The 13,848-nt window shown below is 33.1% G+C and overlaps 1 protein-coding gene across 5 annotated transcripts in view; it reads left to right on the forward strand.

Moving 5' to 3' along the window:
• Window positions 1-13,848, forward strand: part of LOC126884600 (uncharacterized) — a 68,925-nt gene that overhangs the window by 40,291 nt on the left and 14,786 nt on the right. For 3 of the 5 annotated variants that reach the window (XM_050650596.1, XM_050650597.1, XM_050650599.1), the window contains 2 exons: window positions 4,593-4,700; window positions 5,157-5,594. In XM_050650596.1, coding sequence (XP_050506553.1) covers window positions 4,593-4,700; window positions 5,157-5,594 — 546 coding nt within the window. Of the gene's footprint in view, window positions 1-4,592; window positions 4,701-5,156; window positions 5,595-8,825; window positions 9,030-13,848 lie in introns of all 5 variants that reach the window. The other 2 variants (XR_007698112.1, XM_050650598.1) reach the window with 2 other exon arrangements.

Raw genomic sequence — 13,848 nt, forward strand, 5'->3', positions numbered from 1 at the left:
AAAGGAAACATAAAATAGTATTTACAAAAATTTTTACGTCCATGAGAAAAAATCGGCAAGGGGTAAAATTATCACAAAATTATATGGCAATTCCATTTTTGCAAAGTGGCCTCAAAATTTTTATCGTCAAATTTAACCTCCATTGAAGGTCCAGGATGACTTCCACAGTCCATTTCTTTACTTTTTGCCTAAAAACTCCAAAAAATAATATAAACATTTCAGATTTACAAATATAGTACCCGTATAAAAATATTTACTTAACACAGACATCCGGTAATTTTTACCGGTTAAGATTTTTGATGTGTGCTAGAAAAGAAAATATTGACAATACACACTACACGCTTTGACTAGCATTGTTATACAAACTACCCGAAAGGTACAGAGACACATGAACTTGTAAGTGGTGAGGTTACCATGAAATCCACATTTTGGGAATGCCCGCCGGTAAAAAATACCGGATCTCTGTAGTTAAGGGTTAATTCAAAAATCATTTTTTTGGCCACTCTGTATAAATGGTAGTGTTTATACAGAGTGTTTCATTAATAATTGTCCATATAGTAACAGGAGAAACCTTAGCACAAAATACGAAGGTTTAACCTAAATCACTTAAATAAAATGTGGTTCCTTACTGAGTTACAGGGTGTTTTATCTAAAAATTTAAAAATTATTTTTGCTCAGCATTTTAAAACTATTCGACGTATCCTTTTCATACTTGGAAGAAAGTGCGACTACTATACACCCTACTAAATTATGATAAACAAACGTTTATAGCTACTACCAGAGGCGTACGACAGAGGATAGTGAATGGTTGACCCTTCTCAAATTGTACGCCATTGGAGGAATTACTATGTTAGTGTCATTTTTAGACTCTCCAATACTTTCTACATAAATAATATACTCATTGGTAACGATAAAGTCATTAGTTTTTGAGATATGTATTTGAAGTTGAATATGAAACGGCAGTTATTTTGATTAATTTATGATACGATTAATATGATTAAAATTTAAAAATTATTTGTACCCAGTACTTTAAAACTAAACTGCTCGTCAAAAGTTAGGAATATAGAAAATTCTGCTGAATTTTTATAGATTTTTTCGTGAACAGATTAATGGGTTCCGCTAATTTTTTTATTATTTTAGATTTTTCTTATGTTAGAGACGCCCTGTAGGGAGGACGAGGTACAAATGTGAGTATACATCGAAATCGTATTGTAGTCTTATGTTTTGTAAACATTTTGTTTTTTGAATGTCCCTGATATCTTTAGAAACAAAAAAATAGACGGTTTTGTAATTTAACATGTGTTTTAACCGAAACAAAAGTTTGAGACACCTTGTAGGGAGAAAAAGGCACAAAGGTGAGTATACCTCGATATTATGTTGTAGTCTCATATTTTGTGAATATTTTATTTTTTTAATTTCTCTAATATCTTTAATAACAAAGAAACTAGACGATATTACTCTTTAATATGTGTTTTAACTGATGACATGCATCACATCACACATGTGAAACATAGAAACGCATATTAAAGAGTAATACCGTCTAGTTTCTTTGTTATTAAAGATATCAGAGAAATTAAAAAAAAATAAAATATGTATTCACAAAATATGAGACTACAACATAATATCGAGGTATACTCACCTTTGTGCCTTTTTCTCCCTACAAGGCGTCTCAAACTTTTGTTTCGGTTAAAACACATGTTAAATTACAAAACCGTCTACTTTTTTTGTTTCTAAAGATATCAGGGACATTCAAACAACATGTTCACAAAATATAAGACTACAATACGATTCTGATGTATATAAACTCACATTTGTATCTCGTTCTCCCTACAGGGTGTCTCAAACTTAACATAAGAAAAACATTTCTTCCACCCGGTATAAGTACAAAAAATAAGTTTGAGTAAACCTTTTCACAATTGTGTAAATACTAAAGAAAAATGTAAAATAAAAAAAATAGCGGAATCTGTCTGTTCGCGAAAAAATCAACTATGAAAATCAGCATAAATATCCCTAACTTTTGACGAGCAGTTTATTTGGCGTATACTTATCATACTTGGCAGAAAGTGTAGGTACTATACACCCTACTAAATTAAGTTAAATAAACGTTTCTAGCTACTACCAGAGGCACATGACAGGGGATAGTGGCTGGTTGACCCTTCCCAAATTCTAGGCCACAACGAAATTGCTATTTTAGTGTAATTTTTTGATTTTTAAATACTTTTTATGTAAATAATATACTCTTCATTCGTAACGATAAAATGAATATTTGAATTTAAAAATGAAGCGACACAATACATTGATCAAAATAACCGTGCCGTTTTATTTTTAACTTCAAAGATCTCCAAAACTAATGATTTTATCGTTACAAATGAAGAGTATATTATTTTCATAGAAAGTATTGGAGAATCCAAAAATTGAACTAAAATAGCAATTTCGCCAGTGACGTAGAATTTGGAAAGGGTCAACCATTCACTTTTCCCCGTTATACGCCTCTGGTAATAGCCAGAAACGTTTGTTTAACATAGTTTAGTAGTTTGTACAGTATCTATACTTCCTGCCAAGTATGAAAAGGATACGTCGAATAGTTTTAAAATGCTGAGCAAAAATAGTTTTTCAGTTTTTAGATAAAACACCCTGTAACTCAGTAAGGAACCACATTTTCTTTAAGTGTTTTAGATTAAATCTTCGTATTTTGTGCTAAGGTTTCTCCAGTTACTATATGGACAATTATTAATGAAACACCCTGTATTACTGAATATAGGTGATGTGTGACCTTCAAAAACCAGTAAAGGTACACAAATAATTCATGAATATGAAAAGATCATTGTCGCTTTTAATTATGCATAACTTGTTATCAATAAGACATCTCAGCTATTTTAAATGGCATTTATGTACATATTAGCATTAGAAAAATTTTAATGCTTCATTTTTTTAATTGTGAACATTTTATTCATACTTTTAACATGTTAAATTTTCTTTACTTGTTAACTCATACATTTTCAATGATATCTTCAATATTATTATCCTCTTTTGGAGTAGAAGGACTTAGGAGTGCATAATTTTACAACATATTCTTTATTCTTTAGTAGACACATTAAGTTTAGTATGGTTTATTCTTTTTCTTATATTCCATCACGTTATTTCTCATTGTTTCCAATCCAATATAATAATATATACATATAATCGTTTTAACACAAAATGATGTAATAGATAAATCTGTCCAAATAATATTGAAATTATCAGTAGTAATTGCACAAGAGCTCTAAAATTCTATATTAATTTTAGAGATCAAGTGCAATTTGTTGCGATTATTTCATGAATAAAACTGTTCAAAACCAAAATTTTATTGTAATTTATTTATGTAAGTACAAATTAGTACAATTAAACACACAGTTGTTATAAATATTTGACGGTAGAAAGTCATCACTTTTATAATATTTAAAACATTAATTGTCATTAATGTCCTTGAATGTATTTTTTCGTAGCAACGAAGGGCATCTGACGTAATATACTTGACGACGGGAAATTATCAAAAATTATCAGTTTAATTTAGATTTCTGTAGCTTTCTATTGGCTAGAATCTCCTATGAATGAAATTATCCTTTAAAAACAAGTTAGACTTCTAACAAAGCAACATATATATGAAAACAAAAACATTATATACATACATCCAGCAATCCAGATCATCCAGATACATACATCTAGAATCTGTAATTATTATCATTCTCTGTGCCTTTATCCCTATGGTGGATTGGCTTTCTGCCAGCGCCGAGTCGGTGTGCTAATTATCATTCGTATTTCATTGTCAGCGCGCTGGTGCACTTTGGACAGGTTCATTTAAATATCAAGGATTTAGCGACACTGACTAGGCGTCGGCTTTCTGACTCGGAAAACCAATGTACACTATGGACGCGCCCTTACGGTGTGTCCAAGGTGCAAGCTGGTTTTCGAAGTCAGTCCTGAGTCTGTGTGCGAATAATGCTAATAACAGCGGAGCAGGTACACTTTCGACAGGCCCGTTTAAATAGAAAGGATTATTCGCACAAAGACTCAGCACTGACTCCAAAAATCAGCATGCACCTTGGACACACCCTTAGGGCATGTCCAAGATGCACACTAGGTTTCGGAATGGGACAGCTGGAGTCAGTGTGCAAATAATCCTTCGTATTTAAACAGGCTTGTTCAAAGTGCACCTGCGCGCTGACAACTAAATACAAAGGATTATTTGCACACTGACTTGGCGCTGGCTGTCTGACTCCGAACACTAGCGTGCATCTTGGACGTACCCTAAGTGTCTTCTTCAGGTCTTCTTTGATATTCCTCTTGTACTCCTCTCAGGAACCCACAGATCAACAATTCTTCGTATTGGCTGATTAACTTCTCGTCATTGAACATTCACAAGATCAATGAATACCATATGAATGTTTGTTTCTTTATTCCTGTATTTTTCCATCAACTGTCTTATAATGAAATTACAGCTCTTGTTGCCTTGGATAAAACCAAACTGATTATCAGATATTTTGGTTTCTTCATGTATCCATCTATCCATGATTAAATTTTGCACTTGTTAACTTGTACATTTACAATTCCAGCTCCTCTATTTAACTCTGAACCAACTGAACTTGAACGCCAGAGGGAAACGTCTAGCCTAAGGTTGAAAAAGGTGTTTGGATTATCAGTTGATCGAGAGCCACCTCCTGGTAAGTATATAATTTTGAATTAGCTTTTGTTTTTTGTCACAAATCACAAATTTCGAGGTCTTAAAGCTAGGTCTAGGTCTATGAGCTAATAAAATTCAATAGATAAAAAAAAACTAAACTATGCTAACTAGTCATGGTAATGTACCTCTGAAATATGCGATTTTTGACAAGTCATGGAGTATTATACAAGACTTTTTACAATAAAGTTTAATTATATACTTTAATTTGCTTAAGATGCTTCAATAAAGAAAAATGTATAATACTTAAAATGAGGAAAATACCCATACTAATTATTTTTGAGAAATTGTACAAATTATCTGGTGCATGACCATAATGTAAGGTATTTTCTCCGTTTTCATGACCTATAACAGAATATTATTTTTCTCAGCATGAATAAAAGCCGCTGTTCCTGAAAAAAATATTCTTCACATATATAATAATCAATTTTTAATACAGCTTTGAACATTCAAGCCATACTAAACATGGAACTAGAGCCCAAGGTGAGATCGGCCCAGCCTTTACCTGGTCAACAGAGCCATGTCCCGGAAAATACAGAACCTACAGTGAAGGAGTCTGATTTACAGCCATCTGGATCTCCAGAACAAGCCTTGGTAAAATCTCCGAAACCAGAAGCCATGGAAACTGAAGACATTTCTTCGTCCGAAAATGAAAATCAGAATGTAGAAGAAATGGTTGATGTCAAGGAGGAAGAAACCAAGGAGGCTGCTCCTATGAATATGTTCTATACACCAGATGAGGAAGATACAACGGAGGTGGTAGATAAGGAAGAACCTTCAGCTGTATTTGAAGAACCAGAGAGTGTGAATTATGTTCCACCTTTTAATAACCCAGTGTACCCGAATAGTAATTTTCCCACATTTGCTTCAACAATTGGTAAGTAATTGTCAGTCTTTTTTTAATTATTTAGTTGATTTAATATTAAGTAAGCAATGACAGTTAACATCTTCATAAGACACACGTTTTACCTCTTGTTCTCTTTTATTTTTTGATCTTATCTATGTGTACATAAAATATACTTCAACTTAAATTTTTTTGACTACGTGAAAAAATAAATTTCATAAGAATGATACTTAGCTACTCCAGCCACGCTTCCGTATCCACTTTAAGTGTAATTTACACAGTAAGGTGGAGGCATATGCTAAATCTTTATTTATTTGTTTCTTCATTAACCTGCGCCAAACAGAGCCCTGCTAAAGCTAAATTTTTATTTATTAGTTCTTTTTACTATGTAGTGTTGCTAGAATAGATATACAGTTTTGCTATAAAACCCATGTCATCTATAAATCATACCGGGTTCGATCTCTTTTTTTTTGTGTTATTTCAATATGATTTTTTTAAATAACTTGAAATATACATACTATTGCGTTAACATCTATGTGATATAGTCATGTTTCATCATCATTCTCTTTGCCTTATCCCTATCCGGGGCGGCTTCCCTAATTGCATTTCTCCACACAATTCTATCTTTAGTCATATCAATATTAATTCCCTTTACCAACATGTCCTGCCTAATCGTCTCCCTCCACGTCTTCTTTGGTCTTCCTCTCCTACTCTTTCCAGGAATCTGCCCTTCAGCAATTCTTCGTATTGGGTGATTAGCGTCTCGACGTTGAACATGACCAAACCATCTCAACCTATGCTCTCTCATTTTGTCATCAATTGGTGCCACACCTAGACTTCCCCTAATATGCTCATTTTTAATTTTATCCTTTTTTGTCACTCCACTCGTCCATCTAAGCATTCTCATTTCCGCCACATGCATTCATTGTTCCTCTTTCTTTTTCACCGCCCAACATTCAGTTCCGTACATCATAGCCGGTCTTATGGCTGTTTTATAGAATTTTCCCTTCAACTTCATTGGAATTTTCCTGTCACACAGCACACCACTCGCTTCCTTTCACTTCATCCATCCAGCCCTAATTCTACTGCATGCATCTCCATCTATTTCTCCATTACTCTGTAATACCGATCCCAAGTACTTAAAACTATTGCTTTTTACAATCAGTTCACCATCCAAAAATACCATTTTATTTGTAGTAACTCCATCTTTAAATGAGCATTCCAAATACACTGTCTTTGTCCTACTAAGTTTTAAACCTTTTTCCTCGAGAGCTTGTCTCCTCTGTTCCAGTTTTTGTTCTAAGTCTCATTCACTATTTCCTACTAACACGACATCATCAGCATACATTAAGCACCATGGAATGTTACCCTGTAGTTTCGCTGTTATCTGGTCCAAAACTAATGAGAATAAATATGGACTAAGCACCCGAGCCTTGGTGCAATCCTACTTTCACATGAAATTTATCAGTCTCTTCCACACCTGTCCTAACACTAGTCGTTACTCCCTCATACATATCCCTCACAATCTTTACATATTCACCAGGGATCTTCCTTCCTTTCTTATTGAGTGCCACCACAGAATCTCTCGGAACTCTATCATATGCTTTCACAAGATCAATGAATACCATATGAGCGTTTGTTTCTTTACTCCTATATAATATAATTTCTTTTGTGATATAGTCATGTTTGTTCTTTTTATATTCCGTTTTTGTAATTCTCCATCCATTTATCTTATGCCTAATTATTTTGTACTTTATTATTTCCTGAACTTTACCTACTTGCTAAATGGCTTTTGTATTACAATATCATCACTTTTTATGTATTCATATTCATGGGTTACCCCTTTTGGTCACTTTAATCACTACCGTTTTTCTTGAGAACAACATTGACTGAAAAAAATCTGTTTTTTCATTTCTTAAAAAAATATTCTGAAAATTTCTGCAGTTTAAATTACTTCTTAGAGGTCATCCAAAATCGTGTTAACTTTTTTTACAAAAAAATCCTATTCGGCTTATTTTAATTCCTTTATTTTTTTTTACAATTTATTTTCTCTTTGGTTATTATCAAATTAAATGAAATAAAAGTGTAGAAGTGTCTAGACGTCCCGTTGTAGTGATTTGTAGGTTTTAAAAAAATTATATGTGAATATAAGGGTTTAGAAAATTCTGTAATGTTAAAAGTACTCTTATATAAATACATTCCTATAAATAAATACAAATCAACAGAAAGAATATACAAAAAAAAGATGAAATTTTATGAAGATAGGCTGAAAGATATAGAAGACGACTATAAAAATATTGTAATTATTTATAGCAAGGATTAAAAATCGAAACATGGAATATAAACGACAGTCTTCTTGTTACAAAGATAAAAAAGGAAAAAGAGACAATACTTAATGATGAACAGGGACAATAGGCAATGATAACAACATATGAAGGAAAACAAAATTACTGGTAGGTACTTGAAAGAAAGATACTGCGGACTATCTATATAGGCCTTGCAGAGAAGAGACAACAAGATAATGGAGAAGAAGACACAATGATGAACTTCAGACAATATATGGAGATGAAAACATAGTACGCTACATTAAAGCAAACCGAATACGATGGGCGGGTCACGTGCTAAGATCGAGTGACGAAAGACTTCTGAACGCCACATTCTGGGATAGGCCTGATGGCGAAAGGTCAGTTGGTCGCCCAAGAAAGAGATGGAAGGGCGCAATGGCCATTGATCTACGCAAAAAGACTAATGTAAGAAAATCTTTACATGTATGCACCCAGTAGAATACTCTGAAGCAAAAATATTTCCAAAGCAGCTAAGTTAAGGATGTAAAAACTGTAATAGGACCAATAGTTACTTAGGGAACACTAAGTTTCTTTTATTTACACTTGAATTTTTAAAAAATTGCCTGATTCCAACCTCTCAAACTTATCGTAGCTTAAATGGAAGTTTTTTGACATCTTAAAGTAATATAAAAACCTTTTTATTTAAACTGAAATTTTATTAGAATTAACTGAAAATCTTCCAATATACCTACTTTCCAAGATAAAATACATACATTTCAAGCTTCGATACATATCCCGGCGTATTTATCTGTACATAATTGTTTTTAACCTCGAATGTTCACCTAGAATTTTTTTAAAAATTTCCCAAAATAATCTCTACAAAAGATCCTCCCAAATATTAATAGGGCTCCTAGACGATTTTACACATTTTTTCATTAATTTGTCGATATTCAAAGAGAAAACTTTTATTTATTTTAAGGGGAACAATTAAATTCACTCAAATAGGGCTAGTTCAGACACGGCGGAATTCGTGCGGATCTTATTTACAATGGCAAAATACTAGAAGATCATACCAGAACGCGCAGATCATGCACCTGTGAGGTAGCCGCCACTCAACCTCTGGAAAATGAATTCGCAGGGACACAGCTATTAGTATGATCACAGAATAAGAAACAATCAGAAGGTAAACTCACAAATGTCGCCTTTGATATTTTTTACACAAGGTGACTTAACTGTTAGACATGGTGTTGGCGGATAGGTCAGACTTATATTGCGACCAATTTTGTAGCCAGACAGGTCTCTACTTTGATGCTTTATTAAGACACCCCAAACACATAAGGCTAATAGAGGGTAGCGAGAAAGTATGGAAACACGGTAATTTCTCGGAAACCGCTTGAACGATTGTTATAGATTTTGGTGGGTAAGGGTATTCTAATACTGCCGATATTATAGTGGTAATTACGTTGTTGTCAAATCTTCCGTTTTTCTGGAAATCTAATGAACTTTCTTATTTTAAATGGAACACCCTGTATATTTTTTGCGTTTTGAAGTCCTTAAGAAATACTGATTATTTTGCATGTTATGATTCCTATACCTAAATGACATAATTTCGGAGTTATTGCTACATTTATTAAAAATTTTTTTTAACAAATTATACAAATTTATTTTTTTGGACCGGGTAGATATTATTTCTTTGGGTCATTGGGAATAAAAAAGGTCTTTTGTAATTTTCCTCAAAAGTTAATCGTTTCTGAGTTATAAACAATTTAAAACTGAAAAAAATCGCAAAATGACGATTTTCTGGGTACAAAAAAATAAGTAAAAAATATTATTTTTGAAACTATGAAGTGCCTAAATTCAAGTTCAAACCTTATTTTATCACATGCCGATAAGTAATTTGGTCTTATTTCATTCTAAAACATTATTTTTTAGTTTTGAAGTCGTCAAAGAATTTAAGTACCTGGGAGCGATCATAACATCTGAAAATAACTATGAAAAGGACGTGGCAGCCAGGATCATTGCAGGAAACAGGGCATATTACTCATTAAGGACCCTACTTAAATCAAAAATACTCTCAAGACCAGCAAAAATAAGAGTATATAAGACAATAATTCGTCCCACAATAACGTATGGAAGGGAAACATGAACTCTGAATCAGCGGGAAACAACAAAATTACTGGTACTTGAAAGAAAGATACTGCGGACTATCTATGGGCATTGCAGAGAAGAGACAACAGGGGAATGGAGAAGAAGACACAATGATGAACTCCAGACAATATACGGAGATGAAAACATAGTACGCTACATTAAAGCAAACAGAATACGATGGACGGGTCACGTACTAAGATCAAGTGACGAAAGACTTCTAAACGCCACATTCTGGGAAAGGCCCGATGGAAAAAGGTCAGTTGGTCGCCCAAGAAAGAGATGGAAGGACGCAGTAGCCAGTGATCTACGCAAAATGGGAGTACAGCAATGGGAAATAGCTGCTCAGGACTGAAAACAATGGAGGGAAATAGTAAACGCGGCCAAGACTCACATAGAGTTGTAGAGCCAAATGATGATGATGATTTTTTTACTTGTGTTTTTGAACCTTGAAAATCGTGATTTTTCGATTTTTTTCAGTTTTAAATTGTTTATAACTCGGAAACGATTAACTTTTGAGGAAAATTACAAAAGACCTTTTTTGTTCCCAATGATTCCAAGAACCCAAAATATGTCTAGCTGGGCCAAAAAAATTGATTTTTATAAATTGTTAAATTTTTTTTTAATAAATGAAATTATGGCATTTAAGTATAGGGAACATAACATGAAAAATAATCAGTATTTCTTAAAGACTTCAAAACTAAAAAATATACAGGGTGTTCCATTTAAAATAAGAAAGTCCATTAGATTTCCAGAAAAACGGAAGATTTGACAACCATGTAATTACCACTAAAATATCGGCCGCATTAGGACACCCTACCCACCAAAATTTATAAAAATCGTTCGAGCGGTTTCCGAGAAATCACCGTGTTTCCATACTTTCTCGCTACCCTGTATAATTATACATACCTTGTAAATAACTAAATGAGACTTAAACCATTGTTTAAAAAAGAATAGTTGGTCAACGCAATGAATAAATTTGTGTGATTCTAATTGAGACAGTCACCAGATACAGAGTTGCAATGTCACATGTAACTACGATAAATCCAAATTGCATAGGCACCAAGTTGGATACGACCCTATTCATAACACACCAAATCGCGTACATATTAAGAAAAATAAATATATGGAAGAATATATTTAGAAATTGAATTAATGATGTCATGCTACTATACATTATACATATAGCATGACATCATTAATAGGGTGGTGCGAAAAAAGTCAAGTTAATAATTCCGTATCGCTATAGTGCGGAAAAGTTGCGATTGGTAATTACAAGAAAAATAAAAAAAGAATTACGAGGAAAACGAAAAGCCCTAGATACAAAGTTTACTACTTTTTAAACAATTAGAATAATTGAAATAAAAATATAATAAACAATATTTTAAATCCAAGACTTTTCGTTAATAAACTGCTTTCTGGCTGCATCCCATATCTCCGGATTTTACAATATATAATCACATAGAGACGACGAAATAGGAGAAAGCAAATAGAGGACACTTAGGCCACGCATTTACCTTCTCTTCGTCTAGGAAAAGGCGATATAAACAAAACCTGCCTTGAACCCTTTTTTAAAAAAAGAATTATTCAAATCGGACTTTATCTTCCGATCCCGCAACGGACCTAAAGATTATGAAAAAAATGAAATTTTACCTTTTTTTCAAAAAATTTTATTCATCCTTCGAGTACGTTTTATTTATCGCTATAGTAAAATTTATTTACACTTTGCATGGTTGAGTACTAAAAAAAATTGTTTTACACATTTAACGGATATTTTCCGATCCCGCAAGGTCAATCAAAATCTATAATAAATTGAAATATTTGATGATTTTGAAAAATTAAAAAACATTTAGTTATCTCATTTTTTTGTTACATTGTGAAGCTCTTCGCTTGTTTAGATATTGTGTGACAATATTTAAACAACCCAGATCTCAAAACGAGGGGATGGTTGCACTTCTAGCTCCACACGTACCCTTGTCTCCAACCAACCAATGAGTGTGTTTTTTACATTATTTACATATGTACACTTATTTTTCATCTGTTTGTGTCCAGCTCTCAAATACCAACTTTGCATTGTGATTTCTTGATAAAATCTGGCAGCATGGACCTTGATTTAAGTGGTGTCCTGATGCATCCATCTCTTGATTGAGGCCCACATCCATTAGCATTAGACGATTCTTCCGTGGCCAACTTCAGACACCGCTCATCAGCTGGCTTGTGGCAGGGATAATTTTGTACATACATTCCAGTCTGACATGTCACCCGATGTAATACAGGGAGTTATATCTTTATTTGAAACTCTTCGAGGAAGTGGTGAAGAATAAGTTTTGCATCATTCCAGTCTATTATTTTAGTTTGGCCCTGTGTTTCAAAATTTCAAGTAGTAGGGAGAAAGACATTATAGAGAGCTAGGGCCAAGAAGAGTGTTAAAAGCCGGACAGACTTAAGCCAAGGGCAAAAGTATTAGAAATTTCATCCCTCATACTTTAAATTTTCAAGCACAGGACTGCACTGAAATAATAGACTGGAATGTTACAAAACTGTCTTCTCCACCAGTTCTTCGAAGAGTTTCAAATGAAGATATAACTTCTTGCATTACATCGGGAGACATGCCAGACTGGAATGTACAAAACTATCCCTGCCACATGCAAGCTGAGGAGCGCTGTCTAAAGTTGCCCACGGAAGCATCGTCTAATGCTAATGTATGTGGGCCCCAATCAACAGATGGATTCATCAGGAAAACATTTAAATCAAGGTCCATGCTGCCAGATTTTACCAAGAAATCGCAAGTTGATGTTTAAGAACTGGACACAAACATATAAAAAAAATGTACTTATATAAATAATGTAAAAAACACACACTCATTGGTTGGTTGGATAAAGGGGTGCGTGTGGAGCTAGAAATGCAACCACCCTCTCGTTTTGAGTCCTGGGTTGTTTAAATATTGTCATACAATATCTAAACCAGCGAAGAGCTTCACAATGTAACAGAAAAATGAGATAATTAAATGTTTTTAATTTATCAAAATCATCAAAAATTTCAAATTTTTATAGATTTTGATTGACCTTGCGGGATAGGAAAATATTCGTTAAATGCGTAAATCACTTTTTTCTACTACTCTACCATGCAAACTGTAAATAAATTTTACTATAGCAATAAATAAAACGTACAAGAAGAATAAATAAAAATTTTTGGAAAAAAGGTAAAATTTCATTTTTTTCATAATCTTTAGGCCTGTTGCGGGATCGGAAGATAAAGTCCGATGTGAATAATTCTTTTTTTGTTTTTCTTGTAATTACCAATCACAACTTTTCCGCACTATAGCGACACGGAATTATCAATTTGACTTTTTTCGCACCACCCTAATCATTAATTCAATTTCTAAATATATGCTTCCATACATTTATTTTTCTTAATATGTATGCGAGTTGGTGTGTTATGAATAGGATCGTATCCAACTTGGTGTTTATGCATTTTGGATTTATCATAGTTACGCGTGACATTGCGACCCAGACAGAAATGGTGATGACATCTGGTGACTGTCTCAATTAGGATCAAACAAAGTTATTCATTGTGTTGTCTATTATTTTTTAAACAATGCTTAAACCAAATATATTCATATAAGCTTTTTAGTAATCAATACAATAGAAATTATTTTTATTTATTTAACATATAATAAAATAGGTAAATTATATATAAAACATATTTTTGATTTGTTACTTACGTGAGGCGAATTTTTGACTTATATTTTATAATTGAGATAATATATTATGCTCTTTGTATAAAAGTTTTTAGAATAAAGTGTATAGAATAAAGTGGGCATAGTTAATTTCCTTGTCCTTTGGAAAAGCATTATA

Source organism: Diabrotica virgifera, chromosome 5, assembly GCF_917563875.1.
Source record: "Diabrotica virgifera virgifera chromosome 5, PGI_DIABVI_V3a".
In the NCBI taxonomy this organism is placed as follows: Eukaryota; Metazoa; Arthropoda; class Insecta; order Coleoptera; family Chrysomelidae; genus Diabrotica; species Diabrotica virgifera.